Genomic DNA, 26,138 nt, shown 5'->3' on the forward strand with positions numbered 1-26,138 from the left:
GAGGTTAAGAGACCAGGTTAAAGGTAAGAACATGCATTTAGGCTTCGATGTTTAGTATCAGTATTTTTAAACACAGTGGTGGATTGTAATTAAGTGCACTACATCTCAGAGGGAAATGTTGAGAAACTCCATATGTATTCAGCTGTTTAATGTTTACACCTAGATATCATTCATGTAAGAGTTGTTCCTTATAAAAGTGAGAAATAAGTAGAACATTTTTTTTCTAATATTTTAAATGGCTTCTTAAATATCATGTATTTATTCTTTTAATTATTTCATTCTAGAAACATTCCACTTTTACCTTTGTAGTATTTGTACTTTCTCACAACATATTACAGCTTTTAATCTTGTTTATATTAATTATTTTTCTTGAAATATTATAACTTTATTAACATAATGTTGTGATCCATTTCTTAAAATATTACAACTTTACCCTCATGATATTTCTTATTTGTATTTTTCTAGAAATATTATGTCCTTATTCTTGTAATAGTTCTGCTTTTTTCAAAAATCTTGCATCTTTATTTTTATAGTATTTTTAGTTTATTTCTCTATATATTATGACTTTATTCTCAAAATATCTGATTTATTTTTTTGTCCTCAATGTGACTCCTTAATATGTCACTTATACCGCTGTGCTTTACCTATTTAATGAACATAATATATACCTTTAAATGTACATTACAGAATAATACACAAATACTTGGAAAACTGAAATTAATAGAAATCAGACGTACCATGTTTGTCCAGCAGGAGGCAGTGTTCTCCAACTAAAGGCCCTACACCCCAGCAGAACAAGTGACTAACTCTGTAGTTGTTGATACTTGATACTTGTTACTTACTTTTGTCTTCTCACCTGCTTATCTTTAATGGTAATCAGAGATAAAGCTGCACAGTCAGACATTTCTCTGTAGTACCTTTATGTTCCAGACGTTTGTTATTTATTTCATTTATTGTTTTCATTGTAGGGGATTTTTTTTTTTTTTTTTGCTTTGCTTCTGTTCTTGTTTCCTTCTCTCAAATGTCAACTTTTATTGAGAGGTTTTGATGAATGGCCTATTCTTCTTTACTTTTTTTTTTCCAGAACAGAAGACAACAGGCATTTATGTGAAGGGGGGGGGGCCTTAAAAAAAAAAAAAATTCCAAGACCCAAGATTGAACTAAGGCAATTTACTATCTTTATTTTCCAGTTGAATCATCATTTAGAGACAGAGACGAAATGATTGAAACCATCTCCAGTTTGTTTTAGTCTGGCCTTCCTTTAGAAAATACACAATCCAACCTCTAAAAACCACCCAGACCTGGGACAGTGCACCGCACAGCCCAACCCTGCTGGCTCTCCATCATCTGAAAAGCCACCCTTCTACTTTTAGAAATGCTGCTTTCAGGCCCCTGAGGCTCTGTTCTTCTTCGTTTTCATCATCCTGGTAACCTCACCTCACCTTCACAGCCCCTCAGGTAAATGCTGTGGTCAGTCGGTGAGACACCACAACCTTTTAAAGCTTGTTTACATGTCAGTCATGGTTGCCTAAAGAGAGAGAGAGAGAGTATGTGCAACTAAAGCAGTGTTTTTCAACCTTGGGGTCAGGACGCCACGTGGGGTCGCCTGGAAATCAAATGGGGTCGACTGAAATTTCTAGTAATTGATAAAAAAAAAAAAAAAAAACTTACTAATAAAAATATATATGTTGAGTTGACAGAGACAATCCCAATACATAAAAGACATGACAAACTGTGAGTCTGAAACTGAAGCACTGTGGTTCTGTTTATCTGTCAAATGTTCACTGTGGTCAGTTTCAGATGCTGCAGCTCTTTCATAATTCATAGTTTGAGTTCTTGTTTGTTCAGTATTAATTGTCAGCCTTGGAAATCTGAGTTGGACTGACTGTACATATCCTGACCAAGGAAAATAAAATGCTCCCTTTGTGCAGTAATCTACACCAAGGTTGTAATAGTTGTAGATTTTTCATTATAGTTTAGTTTTATTTAGTTTTGACTTTTTTTTTTTTCTCTAATTCAGTTAGTTTTAGTTCATTAGTAGAGCAGGTTTGCTAGTTTTAATTAGTTTTCATTATTTTCTAAATGCTTAGTTTCAGTATTAATTTTTGTTTCGTCGTATCTTTTCTCTTCTTCTCCGTCGTATTCAAATAAATTGCAGTCAGGACTCTGCTGCTTTCTCCCAACTTTAGTCTCCATGTTTCCAGGTAGAGTGGGGACCAGAAGACGACTGGAAACCACAAGTGACGAGAAGTGACGGACCGTGAAGTGTCGTAGGGTACCGCTGGCTAAAATTGCTCGAGCAAATTGATTTCGTATCAATCCGACATTGACAAAGACGAAAACTAAGGGAATTTTATCTGTAATTTTTATACGTTTTAGTTAGTTTTGTAAGCACACAATACAGTTTCAGTTAGTTATCTTTTTTTTTTTTTTTTTTTTGTAATTATAGTTTTTATGTATTTCAGTTAACGAAAATGTTTTTTCAATTCTAGTTTTCATCATTTTGTTAGTTTTCGTTAACGATAATAATCCTTGATCTACACCTGTCTTTTCTGCCTCCATCCACAATAATATACATAATAGAGACTAAATGTCATCAAATATAAATGTTTATTTGCAACATAGTATAGCAAACTATTACATGATCAAAAACAAATTAATTTTAGCAAAAAAAAAAAAAAAGTCTCAGTTTTGAATGTGTGGGGTCGCCAGAAATTTGTGATGTTAAAATGGGTTCACGTGCCAAAAAAGGTTGGAAACTACTGATCTAAAGTCAGTCATTGACAGGGTTCATATTCTGGCTTCCTGATGTGGACAGAAGGCAGGCAGGCAGCAGATCTCTGTTAAACAGCAGATGTTTTACACTGCGGCCGTTACCCTCATTTCCTGGGCGGAGAACTCCTCGCTCTATTAGACTAGTAACAGGAACCAGCAAAAAAAAAAAAAAAAAAAAGAAAGAAAGAAGAGGGGAGGGAGAGAGAGAGAGAGAGAGAGAGAGGCAGAGTGAGAGAGTGTAGAGGAAAAGTTATCTGAACGCTCAAGCTCCCACAAATCACTTTGTCACCAGCAAGCTCTGACAAGCTCCAGTAGAGAGAGAGAGAGAGAGAGAGAGAGAGAGAGAGAGACGGGGAGTTAAATAGAGGTGCAAATAGGTGGTTGTGTCAGAGGAGACTGAAGAGGGAAGGTGTGAAGGAGCTGCAGAGGGAATACACGAGGTGATACCGATGGATGGATAGAGGCAAGGGAGCACAGAGACGAGCTTTGAGTCTGATCCCCAACACTGGGACTGGTACTCCTACTACTATTACTATTACTACTACTGCTGCTGCTGCTGCTGCTGCTGCTGCTGCTGCGTCTGGACTGTTTTAAAGAGAAGGTGTGTTAAAGTTTTTCTGAAGACAGTCTTTCATTCATTTACTGCTTTGCACAGAGTCGTCCTATAAGTGTGTTTAACAATGAAGACGCAACTACTGAGAGTTACAGGCAGGAGTTGGCGGAGCTGAAAGCAGTTTCTGGTAAACTGCAGCTGTACACAGATCACATGCTGTTATGCTAAAAAGAGGTAGTCAGTGCTCGCAGCGATACGTCTGTCAGATGTTCAACTGCGTGGACGTATTTCTTAATGGCTTGACAGCAAAGGGTCGGTGTTGAAAGTCATATTTTCTCGAGCGTGGACTTTTGAGTACTTCTGAGCTGACACAACCCCACCACCACCACCACCACCACCCTGAGACTTTTATCTGGCTTTAAAGGAAGACAAGAGGTCATCTGATAAAACTTCAAAAGCAGAGGAATTGGACAGCCTTTTAAACACAGGACGTATCAGTCACATTCTCTCCTTCCCCTACCAATATATTTGACATCTAACATCTAACATTAACAACAGTCCTCAATGGTTTCTGAGGAGATATTGTGGCTCAAGGAGGACAGGAAGCGGTGTCAGTTGAAAAGCCTTAGAGTCAGATAGTAAGAAACTCTGCCAACAGCACTTTTCATTTTTGCTGAGTGATACAACGCTCCATTTACATTATTTCTGCTTTTTACTGGGGGCATTTAAAGACAATACAGCACCGAGTCCACATGTGGAAGTGTATAGGTTTGCCTTGAGTGAAACAGGATCGAATTCAGCGGTGTAGGCCAACATCACATTGATCACAAGTACATTTGTAAACTGAACCACCTGTGTTAAGTCGGTGGATAGTCGACAGCAGGCTGGTGGGTGTTGTACGAGTCTTTTGGGTCTTGGTGGCGCTGTCTGTGTGCATGTTTGGCTGGGTTTTGTTGACAGCTCTGCTCTGGACTCCCTTCAGTGTCTGGGACGTCATTGTGTTACCTGTGTGGCTGAGTCAGAAGCTGGCTCATCGCTCCATGTCTGGCTGCCTGCTGGGATTCTCTCCACCTGCTCCTCTGCACACAAGTCACAAGTGTTAGGGGGTTTTCACAGCAGCAGTGACAGCAGTACCGGTCTAGGTAAATGAGCATTTTTGGGACTCTCCACACTGCTTTTCTTGTTCTGCTGTGTGTGTAAACACTTTGCGTCAGTCACACCTCTCCACGGAGTGATTCACTGTTCCCTAAGCATCCCAGGTTGAAGGAGGCAGGCAGCGAAGGAAGAAGCCAGGGCTGCTGGCTGAGAATCAAAGTGTAGAAGAGGTTGCAAACAGTCACACCAGCACCATGAAACTGGCATTCTTGTCTCTCATGGTCGTGTACATGGTGGGACGTGTGAGTAGTATGTCTACATGTAAGACATTAGACATGGAGATAGTCAAGAAGAAGCGCATTGAGGCCATCAGGAGTCAGATTCTCAGCAAACTGCGCTTACCAAAGGAGCCGGAACCGGATGAGACCGGAGACACAGAGGAGATCCCTCCGACTCTGCTGTCCCTCTACAACAGCACCAAGGACCTGCTGAAGGAGCAACAGGCCCAGGTCATCCCCAAGGAGCAGGACGACGAGGAGTACTTTGCTAAAGTGCTGCACAAGTTCAACATGACAAGTGAGTACGACAAAACACCTATACATCAGTTATATAGTTTAGGACTATTAGAATTAGTTTGGGAGCAGAAGGAAATGATGGGACTTTAGTTGCAGCACAATGAACATCAAGTAATTGAATATTTTTACCTTCTAGAGATATATAGATGGTCATTCCTCAATTCTTACAATTAACACTATGTTAAGTTGAAATGACATCCCGAAACATGCTAGTGATTCAGGGTACTTGCTTATCACTTTTTTTAAGAAAAAAAAAACCTATCTCTACTCATTACCTCAAATGTAAAGTAAGAAAACAAAACAATGTTCCTTAAAACAGAAGCAAATGTGTAAACATGTGTTTTAAGTCAAACAAACCATTGAACAGTTAAAACTAGAAAAGCACTCGGAGAGCGCAAACCTCCGCCAAGGCAGATCAGTGCCCCCCATCACCACCAAAATTTAATCATTTGTTCCTTGTGCCAGTATCAACATTTCCTGAAATTTTCATCCAAATCCGTCCATAACTTTTTGACTTATCTTGCACACAGACAGACAGACAGACAGACAGACAGACAAACCAACGCCGGCAAAAACATAACCTCCTTGTAACAGTGTCCCAAAACCTGCAGTTCCTTGAATGGCCACTTGAGTCATTCCACATAGACCCACATTTCAAAATGCACATTTTTACAGCAGAAATAAACATGCCTACAGCCTGGTACAAAAGATGGGTTTAGTATCTGTAGCCTGAGTGACTTTCAAAGCTTCTATTCATTGATTACTTTTTTTTCCCCTGACAGACAGACTGTCAGTGGCAGTAACAACATTAGACTATCAAAACTGCGCAAATGTTGCATGAAGTTTATCAGTGTTTTATTGCAATATCTGGTCTGTTAGTACGACCAATCCACAGAAGACACATAAGACCTATCCCATATAAATAAATTAGTATATATAATTAGTACATAAGTTAGCAATAATTCCTTATTGGATTATATGGCCTGTTAGATATCTTGCTAATTTGGGCAGCTAATGCAAATTAGTGACTTTATACACTAAGTTGATTTTACTGTTATCAAGCTATTCATCACGTAAGTGAAATTACTTTTTATCACTTCATATAACAGTGTTATACAGCACTGTGGTGGAGTTTCATCCCTCATTCTTCCCGCTCCACCCTCTTGTGGGTCCAAAAGTGGATGCTTCTGGCCAAAATACAAGATTGCGAAAGCCAAATTGCTAAAGTAGAGGCTTCGAGGCAGTTTACAAACAATGGGCAACTTTACAGGGGCTGCATGCTCTTATTTTATTCAGTGCATGGGCCCTTACTTTGGCAAAAATTCACCTTGAAGGAGCCAAAGAGATGGAAATGAACTACTGCCCAAATCAATCAGCCTTTGCCATTCTGCTCTCAGCCATGAATTCTCAAAACATGTGTACCCTTTCAGATCTCTCCCCAACATCTTCAGGCAGCTTGAAGAGTTCAGAGATCACAGGCGTTACATATTAACAGTGTTGTGTATTGCATCTGGTCTGATGCTGTGCGTTGTTTTCGTGGTATCTACGGCATTTTTACTGCTTTATTAGCGCGGTTATTGGTTATTGGCTAGAGCGCATATGCTGTTTCTTCAGCCAAACGGATTATGGCTGTAATTGTGCAACGACTCCCAAACTATTATGATAAACATTTTTTTTTTTTTGTCTTGTTTCTTTGCTCCATTGTTCTCTACATGCCTATACTCCTCACCACATCAGGCAGGCATTCACACTATCCCTCTTTTATCCACCACTTCAAAAGAAAGACTAGAGTGGATGGACCATAGTCAGGAGAATGCAGACCCATGGTGAGAACAAAGGTGCCTTCAAAATAAGTGGTATGATTTTGTTCAGCTTAGATGAAAACCAAAGAACAAACGTTAAAGCAGAAAAATGAGATGAGAAAAGACATGAAATGCACTCCTTCACCCTCACCCTGTTTTTTCTTTTTCCTCTCTGTCCCTTAGGGAATTGGGGTTTTCCTGTAACTTGAGCATTGGATTCTCCCTTGCTTACCCTGCCACTTGTTCTCCACCGTATCTCTTTCTCCCTGACCAGTTTCCATTTAATTCTCCCTGTCCATGATTATGTCCACGTCTCGCTTCTCTCTCTGCTGCGTTTCCTGTGCTTATTATCAGTGTGTTTGCAGTGTGTTTGTGACAGGGCAGCTTGGCAGGAAGGAAGGCAGGCTGATGGCCACTGAGATCTTGAGTGACTCAGGTCCGGTGCTAGCGGTGCCCATGGGAAGCATGTGTTTCCTACCTCTGTGGAAATGCCAGAGAACACCCATCCACTGTCGTCGTGTTGTTTTTTCTCTACCTTTAGTCTGCTTCTTACAACAAACGTTAGAGTAAACCCCGAGTGTTTCAGCGTACATGGTTGATTGTGCAAGAAATAATGGGAAATAGTTAGCAATTATTGGGAAAAAAAAAAAAAAATGCACGGGAGACAATCCAGCTTCAGGTCAACCTTGAGATGTAAATGCAGACGACCAAACCAATTAATTTACAATCCACACTTTATGGCTGTTTTTACTGGACGACTCATATTTTCCTGACACCCCAAAAAAAAGAGCCCAGAGGGATGCATATTTGCGTGCAGAGCATTTTCTAACTTAATAGTTTTAGTCTCCATCGTGGTAATTGTGCGGTGGATTAGACTAAATTCCCTCAGCCGGTTTGCATTCACATCCCATCCCAGTGAAGCCCACACAAATTCACCTCTCCCATTTAACATGGTGTCGGTCCAAATGCAATTCAGCTCATTTACAAGGGGAGCTCTTTTCTCCTTTGGAAACTGGCCACTTTGCACCAGTCAGGGGTAAAAATGAGTTAACAACTATGGAGCTGTATCAGTAAATATTAGATATAGAGGTGAATTAAAATAGTAGTGTAGAGGGGTCATATATCATGTCTGAGAAAAGAGTGAAAAAGAATCTATGAGTGGGCCGTAGGAGGGTGGAGCCGAGCATATGAAGGAGGCAGGTATTTAGCCTGTTGCTGGAATCTGTTCCTCCCACTGTTAATTATAGAGCTCTCTCTCTACCTGTCACAACAGCTGTCCCCGGCTTACCTGTGGATAGGCCCTGATTCAACACACAAATCCCCCCACACCCATGTTAGTAGGCACACTAGTCTATCTTTACCCCTATCTTCAGGAGCAGGGCCGTTTTCAGTCAAGCATGAAGACATTTTAAACATATTCCCCTCAAGGAGTTGGATTCAGGAAGTCCGGTCAAGACCCGGACCCCTAACGCCACAGCTTTACAATCTGTATAAGTAAACGTAATGGTCTGTGGGCTGTCGGTTAAAGCCTAGAGATTGGCATCATTTTCCTTTTTTTTTTTTTTTTTTTGGAGTCGGAAGTGACCATATTTGGACAAGAGAGTGGAGCTGTAAAATGAAAGAGAAGCAAACTCACCAAACTAATGCTAATATTGGCTTACTAATTAACACCTTTATGTTAAAAACACCTCTTTGTTTGGGTGATGAATGATAACAGTTGTGTTTAATATCAGTTATGTCAATGTAGCCATGCTAATTATTGCTAACATTAAGTAATAATAGTCGCTTTTCCATCGGACGTCTGCACAAAACTTTACCGATATTTACTAAATGTCGAAAAAACAGAAGTGCGCAATATTGGTTTTTCCATTAAATTACAAATGCGATGATTTGTTTGTTTCTTTATTATCACGAGATGACACAAGAAGTCATTCCATAAACATGGCGACGAACGTAAATATGGTGTTGATTTACAGATATATTCATTATTATTATCTATTACCCCTCTATCTCATACTAAATTAAAAAATGATTGGGTTTCCTGGTGTGTCCACACATACTGCGACATGTTTCTTTTTCTTCGCTTGTTGTAACATACGTCAACATCCGTTTTTTTAATTCACCTGACTCTAGTTGCGAGAAAAGGTCTTTCCATTGCAGTTTTGCATGATGTACCATTTGCGCTATGCCCGAAAAGCCACCTCTTGCCAGCGCAAAAATTTTTAATCGATAAATGACACTTTTGGCGAAATTGACATTTTTCCATTAGGTAATTTTTTATACGCAAGTTATATTTGTGCAATTTGAGGGTCAGTGGAAAAGCAACTATTGATACACTAACAGGCATGTAATCAAATCCAGATGAGCTTCATGTAATAGAATCCTAAAAATTTCTTAACCACAACTACAGTAGCGTTGTGTGTTCAGCATATACAGGTAGGCATAAACAAACAAGCTAGCTGTCAATAATTAATTAAGTCACAACCTTAATTACAGATTATTTTAAAAGTAAAGTATCACTGTCCCAAACTGTACTCTTGTACATTTACTTGTACATTTTTAGTGTGTTCAAACTCAGTCACCCAAAATACAATGCCCTGACAGCACCTGGAAAAACAAAATAATCCAAAAGTTCAGTGTAGATCATTGGGTTAGCATAAAGAAAAGGGACCTGTAATGACAGAGGAGGAAGTAGGGAACACCACTCTATAGAAAATCACAGTCATTAAAAAGTTTTAAAACAAACAAAAGTGCAATTTAGTGAATAATGTAACAGTAAATGAACAGAAAGTTAGGTTTAATGGCAGATATTGAAAAAAACAAACAAAAACAAAACAATGTTGCATCACCATATCCAGTTCTAGTAAGTGCTAAACTTGATTTAGGACATAATATTTTAAAATTAGGGCAATGCACATGGAAGTACACTGTGTATACAATACCCTACATGTAAGTGAACCAACAGAAGTACTCAATGTGAGGAACAATGTGTGTATTTTTTACCTCGAAACATATTTCAGTCAAAACAAAAGACATTGTCACAAGCTACAAATGGCAAATCCAACTACCTCTGTTTTTACCTTTCATAATAAAAGCCAACTATGTTCCTGAACTTGATCACTCCGACCATTTCACGAATGGATAACTTAATAAAATACCTTACAGTTTCATTCACATCATGCTTAGTAAGTTATATTCACATTATATGACTGTAATTAAATAACTGAAAGTAAGATTAAATGTTAAATCAGGGGATATGACACCAAATGAAACAGACTGTTACAGTAAATAGATTATGTATATATCCTAATTTCAAATACTGTTAATATATATATGATGTAATGTAAGAAAACAAGTCAAAATAAAGAATGAAAGTTTAGATGCTTTTACAAATTTTTATGTGGAAATACTACATACTGTGTGTTAAAGCCTTAATGCAGTTCAGTCAGGTGAATTACAGTCGCGGAAAAAATGATTAGACCATCAAAAGTCATCAAAAACAAAGGTTATGCAATCAAGTACTAACTCCTGTGTGTATCATGTGACTAAAACAAACAGAAAAGAAAACATGGAATGCATAAAAGCACTGTTTTTTGTCAGTACAATACCATAGATAATGATGTAAGAACTGAAGTGATTTTGGTTATTATCAAGAAAACATGGAAAATGGATAGATATCAGCTCTGAAATTTAACTCTTTTGTCATTATCATTATATTTGTCCAAACAAATGTAACTTTAGTTGTACCAGGCATTAAAATGAACAAGAAATTGAAGAAAACAAAGGTGGTCTAATAATTTTTTCCACGACTCTATATAAGCAGTTCCTCCTTTACATTTTACATTTACTGATGAATTCACGATAGAACCCAAAATCATTGCACTGCAGGTTCTGCTTTTTGTCATTATTCTGTCCTGGAGGCTGGTTGTGATTTGTCATGTTATGTTTTTGTGGTATAGACAGTACTACAATAACATGAGCAGTTCAGACAGGGACAGACTGACACGCAACGCAAGCGGTTAATTGGTAAAACTAGAAGTATAGATAAAGCTCCGATGTAATTATGACACTGAAGCCAATATGTGTCTGAGGGGAAGTGACTTAACATCCTGTTTCGTAAACACTTCTCTAACCCTTAACACATTTATCAGGCTGTACTCAAACTAGCTGAAGATGGTGACTTTCCGTGCTTGGCGTCGCTCGGTGCATCCTTGCCAGTTCGCTGCTCTCTACATGCTGAACACTGTTGTGACGCTGTTTCCATTCATGAGCTTACAACCGGAGCGTTTGACCCTGCTCTGGGTGGGACCAGTAAAATGTCATCTCATTTCCCTTTGCACTCCACTCCAGCTCTTTTCAGTTTCACTTTGGCTTCACTACAAGGACTGAAACACAACCTAAAACAGCAACGCAGATGCTTTTGCCGGTAAATGATACACAAAGCGGCCCGGACGTGGAGGATCCTGGTACGGCCTGGGCCGAGTAGGCAGGACAAGTATTCGAGGCGTTGTTGTAGCTGCTGTCAAAGAGTAATTCCCGGATTCGAGAGAAGCAAATGCCGGCATTGGCAGGCTGAGGCAGAGTGGAAGGCTTGGGTTTGAGCCAGACCAGCGCTCCATTGACACACAGATCTCCAATTTCTCCAAACCCCCACTCACACCCTTCCACTCCTCACAACTCTGTTATATTCATACATCTGCTTTTTTGTTTTTTTTTTTTTAACTTTGCTGTTTCCTTTGCATGTTCTATTACTACCTCACACCCACTTATTTTCTCTCTCTACACTGCATTTCACTCTCGATCATCTGCCTCCCTGTGCTTATCTTTGCATGTTTGCATCTGACTTAATCCCTTGTAATGCAACACGGGCAGATTTATGGCCTTCAGTAGCATGGGTCTGTTTTCTATCAGGAATGTTCTCCCTGTCATGATATGGTCAGGCTCAGAAATTAAAGCTGCAAACAGGCAGCAATAAAGTTAAGAAAACAAAACACTCTATGTTTAAATTTAAAGCAGCTGGAGTCGATAAATATGTGGCTATGGTTAAATTTACTGAGAATTGCTAATCATATTTCATGAATGTGCAACCAGAAATGAAAAACATCAATAAAACACTTAACACAAGTTTATTTTTCATGTTTATTAAAAAAAAAAAAAACAACAACAGTGTGATGCTGGTGATAGATTGTCTTTAATTAAACACTGTCAAATGAAATGTAACAGAAAAACCTACGAAAGTTCTTTTAAAGGACTTATTCACTTAATGTAAGCAGTTGCTCCCAAAGAACACCTATTTGTTCCATTCCGTCTGTTTTCTAGTTCAATAATTTAAAAACAAAACTTTCTTATATAACTGACACTACAGTACATTTAATTTACTGTGTAGGCTGCAAAACTCACCAGTTCCAGCTGCCTTCTATTTCCCAAAAAAGCCCCATAGTCTTGGCTTTCACATGTACTTTGGATTTTTTGACTTTCCAGTTTGATTCAAACTGAACCTTTTCCGAACCATGGAGCAGACCCAACAGCCGGTCTGTGGTCTGACCAAAGAAGGCCGCCTCAGATCCGATCAGACCGAGCCATGGTTTGATTCACGTACACTGAAAAACTTTCCTGATGGGACAAACTTTTGGACCAATCACAAGAGGTTAAAACAGACTGCAAAAAGTAGACGAACAATTAAAGGAATTAAAAAATGAGTAGAATTAACAACTGTCAGGATCTGTACCTATGTGATTTTCAGCTCCTCCCTTTTGGTCATGGACCTGTGCCTGTGTGACTCTCAGCTCCTCCCTTTTGGTCATGATCTGTGCATGTATGACCCTCAGTTTCTTTTGTTTCAATTATATTCATCCGATTCACCTTCTGGCGCTGCATGGCTGCAGCCAATTACCTCTGGCCTATTTAAGGCTTTGGTTTGCAGCCATGCAGCGCTGGTCCATTTCTCCTCATTCCTTTCCATAGCCCGGACAATTACCCATATTCATCCTCGGACTCTGACCCAGGTGTTGTATGTCTGTTTTTTGGAGGGCCCCCCCCCCTAAGTTATTTCAATGCCTTGTTGGAGAAATGGACCAGCGCTGCATGGCTGCAAACCAAAGCCTTAAATAGGCCAGAGGTAATTGGCTGCAGCCATGCAGCGCCAGCAGGTGAATCGGATGAATATAATTAGAAACAAAAGAAACTGAGGGTCATACATGCACAGATCATGACCAAAAGGGAGGAGCTGAAAATCACATAGGTACAGATCCTGACAACAACAGACCTGTCCATCTATAAATGAGGACATGTCACGTAGATAATGATGACATTATGTATTGTAGTTTGAAACAATGGAACCAAATGTTTCTTACATTATAAACCTGGGATCAGACTTTGAGGTCTGAAAAAGATCTTCATGGATCAGTGTGTAGGATTTAGTGGCATCTAGTGGTACTGTTTTTAATTGCAGTGAACTGAATACGTAAGTATTTTTTCTTCGCTTAAACCGAACATTGGAGGACAGAGGACACTGAATATTACACAGATTTTAAAACTCACAGAGGCAGATTTGTACTATTGGGCCAAAGAAATAAGACTGGCTTGACTTTACTTAACTACGTCAGTTGTCGGTTTAACGTGAAAACACAAAATGCCTTCTCTAGAGCCTGTGTTAGGTTTGTCCATTCTGGGCTATTGTAGAACAGACGACATAATAGGCAACATGAAAAGGAACTGTCACAACTCAGTCTATTCCATGCATGTATAAATACAGCTGCTTAAAGTAATTCACAGCAATGTCTGGGATGGTTTGAAAAGGTCTGCAATGGAACATTCAAAGGTTTCATCGTAAAGCAGCGTATGACTTTCATCACATTTTTTTTTAAAACCCCAGTGAAATCCTAATTATCAATAATCCATTCCCTCATAGTGAACAACTTTAAAGATGACCCCATCATCCATCATCGTCACTCAGGCATTTTCAGACATTTTGTCGCGAAGTGCATTGTAGGTATGATAACCAAGCAAAAGCAGTTTCACAGATTCAGCAAGAAAACAAGCCAGATCACTACAACATAAAAATTTCACAGTCCACCAGGGTTGTTTTAAAGAATGAGTCTAGTCGGTGGATGGAGGTAAAGGCGACATTTAGGTTCATCACTCACAAAGAGACAGCGAAATTGCTGCTGGGTGGAATTCCCATTCCCACAATGCATTTTGCATCAAAATTTCTAAAAAGGCCCGACTGACCTTTCAGTTTGTTTTGTAAACAAGCGAACTGTGTTTTCGTGTGTCTTTACAATTTGATTAATTATCATGATTAATCTAATTAAAAATCTTAACACAATTAACCCATCTGCAGAATGACTCTGAACGTCTCTGCCAACACATTTGGGTCAGTTTATCCAAGTAGAGTTACCATTGCATATGAACAAATGGGCAGTTGATCCAGTAGTGACAGGCAGCAGAACCAACCCATAAAGATGGAAGACACTAAACAGCACATTGACCCTCTGGATGGAAATATGAGGACAAAAAAACCCAAAATGGAACAGTTGTTTCAAGTTGTTTTGTTGAAACTGTTGAAGGTCTTTAATAAACATGTTAAGTGCATTCTTGAGTCTGTTGGCTCCTGCAAAATGAAACACAATTAATATAGATTAAAAATGAATGATATTTAATTGTGATTAATCAAAATTAATCCACATGAGCTCTGTGATTAATCTGATTAAAAATTTTAATTGTTTGACAGCACAAGTAATAAGTAAATAAAACTGCTGCCATCAATTATCAAAATACATGGACATACTCAAATTCTCTCAGTACAAACCTCCCAGGTGGTCAGTTTAAGGATATATAAAACAAAAGACTTATGGGTGGTAAAAACCAAAGACACTCTTAATGCAAAGTATTTTAAAATGCTAGCAACAGAAAGTAGGTACGTGCATTAATATTAGACTATAAACTACACCACACTTAACTTCAGCATCATTTCCAGGAAGCCTCCAACATTTTATCTGATTTCACACGAAACCTCCTCTACAAAAACATTTCCTCTTAGAGTGACATGATCTAATGAATGACTGGAATAATGTACCAGAGCACAACACAATGAAGAAGCCCAAAGAAAACAGATCTGTAGAGGTGGTTATACTATATATACTATATATGGTTATAGGTGGAAAACATTATCATGAATACTGTTGTATGTTTCTGTTCGTAGAAATGTCAGGGTCATTGTAGATACTCCAGGTTAGTTGTATAACCGCCCTTTTTTTTTTTTTTCAATCTACAGGACCGAATAACACAGAGATGTCGAAAGAACAAAACATCACCATGCACTTCAACATCTCAGAAATACGGGACAGTGTGGGGGATTATCGCTTGCTGACCAGCGCTGAGTTACGGATGCTCATCAAAAATACCAACATTAGAGATGAACAGCGCGTGGAGCTCTACGGCACTGTGGATTCAAAGTCCCGTTACCTGGGTTCCCGCTTCATCAAAAACAAGGACAAGTGGGTGTCGTTCGATGTCACGGAGACGCTGCAGAATTGGCTCAAAGGCAACGGTGAGCCCCAGTAGTATATGTAGAGTTCAAACTCATGTTTACTGTTACACATGGTGTTTTTATGGAGACTTCAAACTTCTCTACTTCCTATTTTTTGAACTTTTTATTTTGTATTTTTACGTTTTTAAAAGGTACAATCAAACATTCCCAGAGACAAAATTAATAACAATTAAAAGTGAAAAAAAGAATAGAAAAGAAAATACACAAAGGTATTGTTACACAACTTCAACATTGTAAATGAATGTATGTAATAAAAAATACAAACACCCAGATTAACCCTTTATCCAGCAAGTGACTATTTTTGGTCATTTCTACATACATTACAAAACAGTGATAGCAACATTTACAGTGAGGACAGTGAGTCAACAATCTGAGGTCCAATGTGGTCTACAGGGTCTGTAAGGTCCACCTCTGCATGAACAGTGAGTGGACATATTTTGTTCGGTACCATGAAGTAATGGTACTAATGTAAAGAATGATGTTCAAAGAGGTCATGTGGATGTGGACAGGGGTCTGGATCAGCACTGATGTAGGTCTAATGTTATAAAAGTGATGTTCTTTTCACCTTACACGTGTTTTTCTTGTATTTTTTAATATATATTCCTTGGATTTATTATCTTTGCTGCTTATGGGTAAGGAACCAAATATGCTAACTTTGCTAACCTCGATTTTTTACGTAACAATAATTAAAAAAAACAAAAAAATGTCACAAAAGTAATACATTCTTGTTATGTCCTCCAATAACACACTAAGGTTGAAATTTTGAATATCAGAGTATTTTTATGAGTGACCGATAAAGGGTTAACTTTGTGACAGGGTCAGTTTCCTTTCATTAAAGATGGAGTAGGAGATGTTTTCCTGGGGTATTTTTAACTAAATTGCTTAAAATCCCCTTCACACCCTGATTACAACAAATTAATTAAATGCTCTAACACAAAAATAAAAAAAAAATGTGGTCACCTGTGGAACGGACAGGACTGAAAAAGCACCATCCAATCATTTTAAGTGGCCCATCGAAATGATTGAACGGTGATATGTTTGTCAAACTCAACTGCCATTAGTCCCTCCCCCCTTTGCGCGTACCCCTCTTTGTGCATGAATCGTGCGTTCTCAGAGGTTTGGAGCACTTGTACAGGAAACGAAGCCAGAGTTAGAGCTTGGCTATATTAGCTACACTACAATAGCTACGATAGCTACAGTTAGCTATTTTTTTCAGTTGGGTTTCTTGCACAGCGCTTTTTACTTTTTTGTGTGTGACTTGAATTGAAACACATTTTTTTAAAGACCAGACATTTTTTTTTTTTTTTACAAATGGCAAAAAAGACACAAAAAAGACAAAAAAAAAAAAAAAAGAAATATCCTTAACTTTTTTTGTAGTGATATTAGGATGGAAAGTTCACCCCGTGAACTGTTTTGTCACTAACATAAATTACTAGGAAATGTAACGTTAGCCAGATAGGTATGAACTGGGGCTGTTCTGTAAGAGCGGGGGGGGTTGGAGGAGACTGAATGAGGTACGCATGGATGAGGTACACGAGGCCGGAGCCGGGCGAATTGTGCAGCATTCGTGAATCCTCGGGAACAAGCATTGCGCGTGCCAGTACTCTGGAGGCGTGGCTTCGAGGGGGAAGTCCGAAGAAAGGGGTTTGGGCTTTTGAATTGTGTGTTTTCAAATGTAGCTTGGTTGAACTGTTTTTCCAAGATCTCCTACCCCACCTTTAAAGAGCGACTTCAACAACCCCAAGACTTATAAATTCAAATACACTTTTACAGGGTTTTATCTTTGAGTGAACAGGTCCGTTCTCATTTGAAGAGATGCAGTCATTTGTATCACAATATACACTTGCTTTACCTTTTGTTTCCATACAGTTATGCTTGGTGGGTTCATGCTTTTCCAGTTGACAGTGATGATTTTTTTTAGTAATCAACAACAGTATTTTAGATCAGCGTTAAAATCTCCAACTGATGTAGATAAAACAAAGTTGTGTTGTTCAGTCTCCTTTTTAAAACTTCTCTATTTTCACCAGAGGATCAACAGGGCTTCCAACTTCGACTTTTCTGTGAATGCGGTCAGACGATAAACAACGGCTTCAGTTTCGGCATCTCTGGGTTTTCAAGCGGCAGAGGAGACCAGGGACCGTTAGAGAAGAGGCAGCCGTTGCCCTACATCCTGACCATGTCCATCCCTCAGAATGTCAGCAACCACCTCTCGACACGAAGCAAACGTTCCACGGAAACGAGAGATACCTGCACAGCGTACGTACAACTGCACATACGACGCCGTTGTGTTTGCGTTCCATGCAGTTGCATTTAACCGACTCGACAGGCATGCGGTTGTTTTAGTAGCTGTGTGGTATGTGGACTACATTTATTCGTTTCATCGGTCGTTCACCCATGTACACACACGAATGCAAAGGCAGCAATTGTGGTTGAGCGTTTTGCTGGAGGACACCAGGCCTGTGATTAATGGATGACCATCTGTACCTCTTAGGACTGAGCCGCTGCAATTTGTACACCAGATGTAAATGCCATGTTTAACCATACGTTTTAATCACACATTCGTTTCAGTGTTGTATCTTGGAGCACTGCAGGGATTTTTTTTTAAGGCTAACCCAGATGTTAGCATCGCCTCAGTGACCTCTGTATTACCCAAACACTGACTCATGTTTGTGATGCTTAAACACTTTGTTCAGCAAAATAATCTTCCCCAAATCAAATGGCTGTTATGATTGTTGAAGTGCTGAGTGAGTCTGAACTAAAATGCTCACATCAGACTATAAACAAACGACACCACAGTTGTCTGAATTCCCCTTCACTTCCTCTAAGTTTTCAACATACACAAAAACATTTAAACTAAAAGTGACATGATTTGGCAAAAATTAAAGGAATAGTCTAGATATAGTAAGGTTATAGCGTAATGATGACCAAAACTGGACATTTATCCACCCGCATCTGTAAGATTTAGCTGAATTTAAGACAGAATGGAATATACCATTGTGGCCAAAAGCTTTCACAGACTTTCAGTGTTTTTAGATTTCTCTTTCTCCAGTTGGCTCTAGGTATATTGAAGAACAATTAAAACCATTTTTACACGTTTTGGAGACTTTAATCTGCAAATAAATCACAATTATGCCAAGAGTCCATTTATGTCATTGCCAAAACTTTTTTCTATGTCTGTAATTATAAGAACTGTGTTTGCATTGGTATGTAATCACACAAAAATTACAATTGTTGTGTTTTTATTGCCTTAAAATAAGCTGTTTATATTTATATCCACCATGTTTCTACAGTAGTTCTGAGTAGACGCCCTCTTCTTTTAACCAGTTTATAATATCTGACCAGTGTTTGTGCACTGTAAGTGAAGGTGCACTGTCGTCATTTATTGGCCTTAAGCAAAACGCCCAGAATGGATAAAAAAATAAATAATAACACTAGTTCCAATGAGACTTCTGCATTTTTGTAGGTTCAAGTGCAGGGTATTCAGCTGGTTTAGTCTAAAAACCCATTACTTTAAAGATGGGAGATCCATCCATCCATCCATCCATCCATCTATCTGTCCATGCATCCATATATCCACCCATCCGTCCGTCCGTCCGTCCAATCATCCGTCCAATCATCCGCCCATCCATCCATCCATCCATTCATCCATCCAACCAACCAACCATCCAACCAACCAATTATAAATCCATCCATCCATCCATCCTTCCATCCATCCATCCATCCATCCATCCATCCATCTTCTTCTATTTATCCAGGTCCAACAGCCCAAACACAGATACCCAAACTTCGACAAAGACAGTACATCATAAAGTCCCAAATTCCAGTTCATTTCTTAGTTTCAAACACTGAATTCTAACTATGTTGAAAGTGTAAAAGTGTAACTAAACACTGCTCTCTAAAGTCAAATGGATTCATCCTCTGGGAGCCATAGATACAAAACCAACGACATAAACCTTTCACTTCATCATCTGTCATCCATCGACGTCTTAGCCTGGACCAAACTAACCGCTAACCAAAAGACAGACTGACATATTTGTCCCTAGAGCCCCAATAAAAGGTTTTACACACCCTCAGCTTAGACTTCCCTTCATAACAGCCTTTTCTCTCGTCTGTTTTCTGCAGCCAGACGGAGACCTGCTGCGTTCGTTCCTTGTACATCGACTTCAGGAGAGATCTGGGCTGGAAGTGGATTCATAAGCCAACAGGATACCACGCCAACTACTGCATGGGCTCCTGCACCTACATCTGGAACGCTGAAAACAAATATTCTCAGGTACACTTTAATGGACGTCTGGTACATGGTTGAATGGTCTTTAAATTAATGTTAGTCTAATAATAAGAGTGTAAGGAATACACTTATTATAGCATTGCCATTTTACTTCTAGTGCTACTGTTCTGAAATCTCAAGCATAGGCAACAGTGGATCATTTTCTGTTGGAATGAGTATTCAGACATTTGTAAAATTACTTCTAAGTTTACGCATTTGATGGTGTGTTCTTTACACTACAATTAACTAGTGTTGTAGTACTCAAGACCATTTTCTGCTTTCTCGGTCTCATCTTGGACTTGACCCTACAAGGACTCAGTCTTGACTCAGTCTCGGACCACAGTGGAAAGAGAAGGACTTGTAGTTTCAGAGCAAGTCCTCGAAACCAGCAGATTTTTTTTAATGTTCACATTAACAAGAAATCCAATTATCCATCATTACAAGTACATTTTAATAATAATAAAAAAACATATGGAATGTTGATGGGCATTACTTGAAAAGGACATTCCATAGTACAAAGCTAAGATTCTGTGTCCAGCGAGTGTCAGTGACTGCTCCTATAATTAATTCCCAGTCTAGCTTGGTCTGTAGGCCTAACTCAGTGGTTCCCAACCTTTTTTGGCTCATGACCCCATTTTAACATCACAAATTTTTGGCGACCCCAGACATTCAAAACGGAGACTTTTTTTTTTTTTTTTTCAAAAATTAATTTGTTTTTCATCATGTAATAGTTTGCTATGCTATGTTTCAAATAAACATTAATTTTAGACAACATTTAGTCTATATAATGTATATTATTATGGACAGCGGTGGAAAAGCCAGGTGTAGATTACTGCACAAAGTGAGAATTTTATTTTCCTTGGTCAGGATATGTACAGTCAGTCCAGCTTGGATTTACAAGGCTGACAATTAATACTGAACAAACAAGAACTCAAACTATGAATTATGAAAAAGCTGCAGCATCTGAAACTGACCACAATGAACATTTGACAGATAAACAGAACCACAGTGCTTCAGTTTCAGCTTCAGAGTTTGTCATGTCTTTTATATATTGTGATTGTCTCTCTCAACTCAACATAGATTTTTTATTAGTAATTTTTTATTTATTTATTTATTTTTATCAATTACTAGAAATTCCAGGCGACCCCATTTGAATTCTAGGCAACCCCACGTGGGGTCCCAACCCCAAGGTTGAAAAACACTGGCCTAACTGGTGATTATTAACTGGAGTGATATTAAATCATGGTTATGAAAACTGACTTGTTTTTATGGTCTTGGTGTCAACTCAGTCTTGCCTCCTCAAAGACTCGGTCTTGACTCGGTCTCGACTGCATTTGAAAACCAGTGGTCTCGGTCTCGATCCTTCAAAGACTTGGTCCTGACTTGGTCTCGACGTAGACATTCTCGTCCCCATGACTACAATTAACCTTTAAAACTCAATAGAACCTTATAATATCACAATGTGGTGAAAGCTATCAAATCCATCCCTCTGTATAATCTTACATATTTTATCATCTGGTTTTGTAGCCCTCAATAATGACATATTAATATCAGGTTAAATTTCTTCATCTTCATCATTCCTAAGTTGAGGCATACTACAGAGTTATTCAAAAAGAATGAACTGACTTCATGACGCATTGCTTCAGTTCTCAAGCATTGCCATGGAATGAGTCAGTGACCATTTGAAAGAGGAGTTTTGTAAGTTTTGAATGGCTGACCTTATACTGAATAACAACTGCGATCAACTCAGCGGATTGTGACATGCGTCTGGGAGGAATTCTCTTAGTGCATTGATGTTGTCCATGCTGCAGGTGGTGGACACATTGAACACTTGTAAGACAGGAAATAAAAGTTGATTGTGAGTAGAATACTTGTGACTTGGCTGGAGTTTTCTATTGCTTTTCCTTATTAAAATATTGCATAATGAAATCGGTTCATTCTTTTTGAATACCCCTGGAATATAGAGGTGATATATGTGCTGTTGAGGGGATTAATTGATTAATTGGTTGATGAACACAAAGAAAACAATTCTCAATTAATCTTAAAGCAGATTCATTTAACATGTGCTCACAACTTCAGTATGAGATAAAGACTGCTATGTCTTTGTTTCTTAAAGGTTTATTGTATAAGACTGTGATTACATGAAGTTTGTGTAGTTCTTGTGTTGTTTGGAGAGACGGTCATTAAATCTATTTCATTGGAGCGACAATAAACAGTTCGCTCAGTTTTCTTATAAACAACTACAGAATGTCAGCCAACGACCGACTCCCAGCACAAGATAGACTCTGAAATGAACCTCCACTAATGAAAACAAATTAGGGCAGCATGACTTGGTGAAAATGTCGAAGAAAATACTCAGATTTCTCATCATTCTGAAGTGTTTATGTTTTCTTATTCAAACAACTCAAACTCAGACCAGCATAAAAAGCAATACTTCAAAAAATTCTTTAAAAAGGATGTGACATTAATTTAGCATGACGAACAAACACAGTCCACTTCTCTGTTCAGTGTCAGAGTCCAGAACATCTGTTTTTCACTGCAGCCCTCTATAATAGTATAAAAGCTCAGACTGATATTATGATGTTGATTCAATTAATTATGCAGCTCTAACACAAATACATATTTCCTCAAATAAATAACATGAGTCACGTACAGACCAGGGTTCTAATAATAACCACTGTCAAAGGTTACACAAACAAATAAAAGCTAGTTCTCAAACACAGTCTGATTTTAAAAAAATAAATAAAAAATAAAAAAGCATCATGTAATGTGCTGCCAGTTAAACAAAATGTACACAAGTTTAATGCATTCAACATTATAATCCACCTGTTTTCAAAATTATTGTAATACCCATCTGAAATGTTGTCCAATTTCAGTCACTGCAGGTGTGTGTCTTAACTTAAAAGCATAACATGAAGATATTTACACAAGAAAAGCAATATATTCACTGAAACATTATAGAGGATGTTACGTTGGAAAGGTTAAAGAAGTGTGGGGTTGATAGATAAAAGAATTGAATTATTTATAACATCACAAATATGAGTAGATCTGAAGGAAGTTTTACACTAAAGAGGATTCCTTGTACTTATTACAAAGTCAAAATTAGAGATAAACATGATATAATACAAACTTTGTTCAAATAAAGGCCTGGTATCTTATGCAGCTGAGAGAAATAAAGGCCTTGGACATTAGTAGTGGAAAATCAATGTTAGATATTAATGTAAATACATTGTTTTCTTCTTGACTATCAACTGATCCATTCAAAACAGACCACTTGTGTTTGTAGGAAGAACATTATTATTTATTTAAAAAAAAGAGGAAATCAGAAATAAAAAATCAAAAAAAATGAAGGCTTGGGACACCATTTGAGGAAATTACTTATCAAACCTTTAACGGAGTGATATTTTGCTTTTTTAAATGGAATTATACATTTTAAAACATTTCCCTGTGGTCTACATAAACTGTAAATGCTCTGCTTGGGTCTGAATTCTTCATTAATTCAACTCCACAGCTCCATCTTCAACTCTATTTCTGAGTAATGACATCAGAAAGGTGGTTTTGAGCGCTGGCCCTTTAAATGCAAATGAGCCACTACAGGCCCCGCCCCCTCCTGGTTGTTGGCTGTGCTGCTCTGTTCCATTCAACCAACAACTGAATATTTTAGGTAATCGGCTTGAAGTTTGGACTTATTTTCAGTTTTTAATACAACCGCTGCTGCTGATAAACAATTATGTTGTACTCGGAGAAATGTTTGGTGGAAGTCTTGACCTTATATGTGCAAATGTTGTGACGTAAATAGTTATAAAACGTAACAAATTAAGCCGAAATTAAAACTGTCAAATGAAAAAATGCCAAAATGAATATAAAGATAGCTTTGCAGCACCTGGAGGGTTCAAATTCAAACTTTATCAACTATTAGGGTGCAAATACACAAATAAATGAACCAAAGACTAATAAAAGTGGGTTTAGCAAAATATGACCCCTTTAACATTTATCTGCCATGGAAATAATAAAAGATTATCTTATCTTATCTTATCTTATCTTATCTTAAACACTTTTGCCAGTATTCCATAAAAAGTGATATCTCTCCTTATTTTTTGTGATTTGAAGCCTTATCTACCGGACTTACTTTGTTGCACGTCATATAACTGTTGAATTTCTTAGCTGATGCGTCCGTTTGCTGTTCTTTCTCTCATCTCCCTCTACCTGGTTCTAGATCTTGGCCCTGTACAAACATCACAACCCGGGGGCCTCAGCCCAGCCCTGCTGCGTCCCCCAAGCACTGGACCCTCTGCCAATCCTCTACTACGTGGGCCGGCAACACAAGGTATCGAAACCACAACTGAGCGGCGCGCATTCTGAGACCAAGTGTTTACAGAGCATTTTTATGTGAGAGCCACGTTTGCATACGATTTATCACCTTCCTGTGAATTTTCACTTTCAGGTGGAGCAGCTGTCCAATATGATTGTCAAGTCCTGCAAGTGTAGCTAAAAATACAACAGGGCCACGTCGCTCTGCCTCCTGTCAGACGTACACAACGATGAAAGAAGTTCTATTTGAGACCGCAGAGAAAGAGGAAAATGTAGACGTGGACCATCCTTTTCGACCCAAGCTATTATCATGTTGGAAGCACATCAAACCATGGACTTCTTTATAAAGATATATATATATATTTTTTCCTTGTGTATATACATCGTCCTTACAGTGATAAAAGCATATCTGTGTTGAAATTAATTTATTTGGTGGATTGAAAGTGAAACAAAAGTCATCCCCTGCAACGAAAAAGGGATTCACAAGGATGCCAAAGGACACGAGGACCAAGCCGACCTTGAAGGAAGAACGTCTTCTTTCCGTTTTCACATGTGGTTGTTGGAACGTTTGTGCGCTTTATTAGCTTCCTTAAAAGGTCATATTTAAAGGTGCTAAATCCCAGGTATGGAAAACGGCATTGGGGTTTTCCTCGGAGATAATGCTGCAGGTGTTTTTTTTGTTTTTTTTTTAATAGAGAAAGCTCCACTGTTAAGGACAGCAGGAAACCACAGGGACTGTCCGACCGGGGGGGGGGGGGGGGGAATTCCTCCGCCTGAGTGAGAGCCATCCATCGGAGGATCGTTTCACAAGAACCGTCCATCAGCTTGAGTCGCTTTGTTTGTTTTTCTCTACCCACGATTCTTTTTTTTTTTTTTTCTACAGTGCTGTTTGTGTTCATAAGTGAATGTCAGCGTGTCATTATGACTGTCGAAGCCATGAGTAATATCAGTGGTTGTGAAGACACCGTGTTTTCTCTCCCTCAGGATTTACAGCCGGTTTGTTGTCTTTACGTGGTGAGGGTCTGGGAATGTGGTTGTTGGTTTTTAGTGAAGAGCGATTCAGACTCAATGAACACATTTGCTGATTTATTTTTTTGTTTTTTAATCACCATTATAGGTTAGAGGGCAGCGTATTGCCTTTTATTTCAGGACAAGTTATGACTTTCATCTGAAGTGTGATGCAATACACAGGAATCCAGACTGATTTTTTTTTTAAGTTTACCATGTTTTTTCAAGTGCACTTACTATTTGGAATTTGTATGTGTAAATATTTTTAAAAATTTAAATAAAAATTGCTGTTAAATTATCAGGGTGGAGGATTTTTGAGCCAAATTAAAACCACATCATGTTTGCCCAGGGCTGTATTGTGTCGGTGTGTAGGTGTGTGTGTGTGTGCATATGAGCGGGAAGTTTCCATTAGAGTGTAACTCCGCCCTCACGTCGAGTCTCAAACCGACGCATGATTTAGAAACGGGGCTGAGAGGAAGGCGTGGTGTGAGGTGTGAAATGATGAGTTCAGGGACATCCCCACAACAGACAATCGAAACATGAGATGAGGTTTTTCTGCGGGGTTTCCACCTAAAAAACGCTGACTTACCAAATGAATATCAGGTTAAAGGTTCAGTGTGTGATATTTAGTGACATCTAGGGGTGAAGTTGCAGATTTCAATTAAATGAATACTCACCCTCGGCTATGGGGAGTTGCAAAAAAAGTCGTTCATTAGAGCAGGGGTGTGTTCAGGGGCCACATACAGCAAGACCAGTAAAATAATAACATCCTATAAGTAATGACACCACCAACTTTTTCTCCTTGTTTTAGTACAAAAAAGTATAAATTAAATCAAGAAAATGTTGACATTTACAAATTATCCTTAAAATGTGAAAATGTGAAATTTCTTAAGAAAATTAAGTGCAGTTTTATCAACGTACAAATCACAGTGGATCTAACAGACTTAATATTATTAGAAATTTTGCAGTTTGTAACTAAAACGAGTTTGACATCCATGACTGTTAATATTGTCTGTGTCATTTTTGCATTTGAGGCCAGATTGGAACCTTTTTGGCGGGTCGGTTTCGGCCTGCGGGCCGTATGTTTATCACCCCTACACAAGAGGCTTTTAAGGTTCTGTTAACCCTCTTAACTCCACATTCAGACATAATAGGTAACAGTGATGCACCTTAACCCTTTATAGGGCATTTTCAACCTCAG

The 26,138-nt window shown here is 38.6% G+C and overlaps 1 protein-coding gene across 1 annotated transcript; it reads left to right on the top strand.

The window, feature by feature from the left end:
* The first annotated feature begins 3,030 nt into the window (after positions 1 to 3,030).
* tgfb1a (transforming growth factor, beta 1a) lies at positions 3,031 to 25,235 on the top strand. The gene is made up of 6 exons (XM_030152989.1): positions 3,031 to 4,999; positions 15,076 to 15,351; positions 17,379 to 17,607; positions 19,474 to 19,624; positions 23,835 to 23,945; positions 24,063 to 25,235. Exons 1-6 carry the CDS (start codon positions 4,678 to 4,680, stop codon positions 24,108 to 24,110), a joined length of 1,137 nt encoding a protein of 378 aa, XP_030008849.1. The 5' UTR covers positions 3,031 to 4,677; the 3' UTR covers positions 24,111 to 25,235.
* The last annotated feature ends 903 nt before the right edge of the window (positions 25,236 to 26,138 follow it).

The sequence above is a fragment of the Sphaeramia orbicularis genome, chromosome 13 (assembly GCF_902148855.1).
Source record: "Sphaeramia orbicularis chromosome 13, fSphaOr1.1, whole genome shotgun sequence".
Taxonomy (NCBI): domain Eukaryota; kingdom Metazoa; phylum Chordata; class Actinopteri; order Kurtiformes; family Apogonidae; genus Sphaeramia; species Sphaeramia orbicularis.

Bases quoted from the DNA above. Each gene is read 5' to 3' on its own strand.
- tgfb1a (XM_030152989.1), top strand. From the start codon at position 4,678: ATGAAACTGGCATTCTTGTCTCTCATGGTCGTGTACATGGTGGGACGT. The intron at 19,625-23,834 runs GTACACTTTAAT...ACCTGGTTCTAG, and splicing joins CTGAAAACAAATATTCTCAG to ATCTTGGCCCTGTACAAACA. The intron at 23,946-24,062 runs GTATCGAAACCA...TTTCACTTTCAG, and splicing joins ACGTGGGCCGGCAACACAAG to GTGGAGCAGCTGTCCAATAT.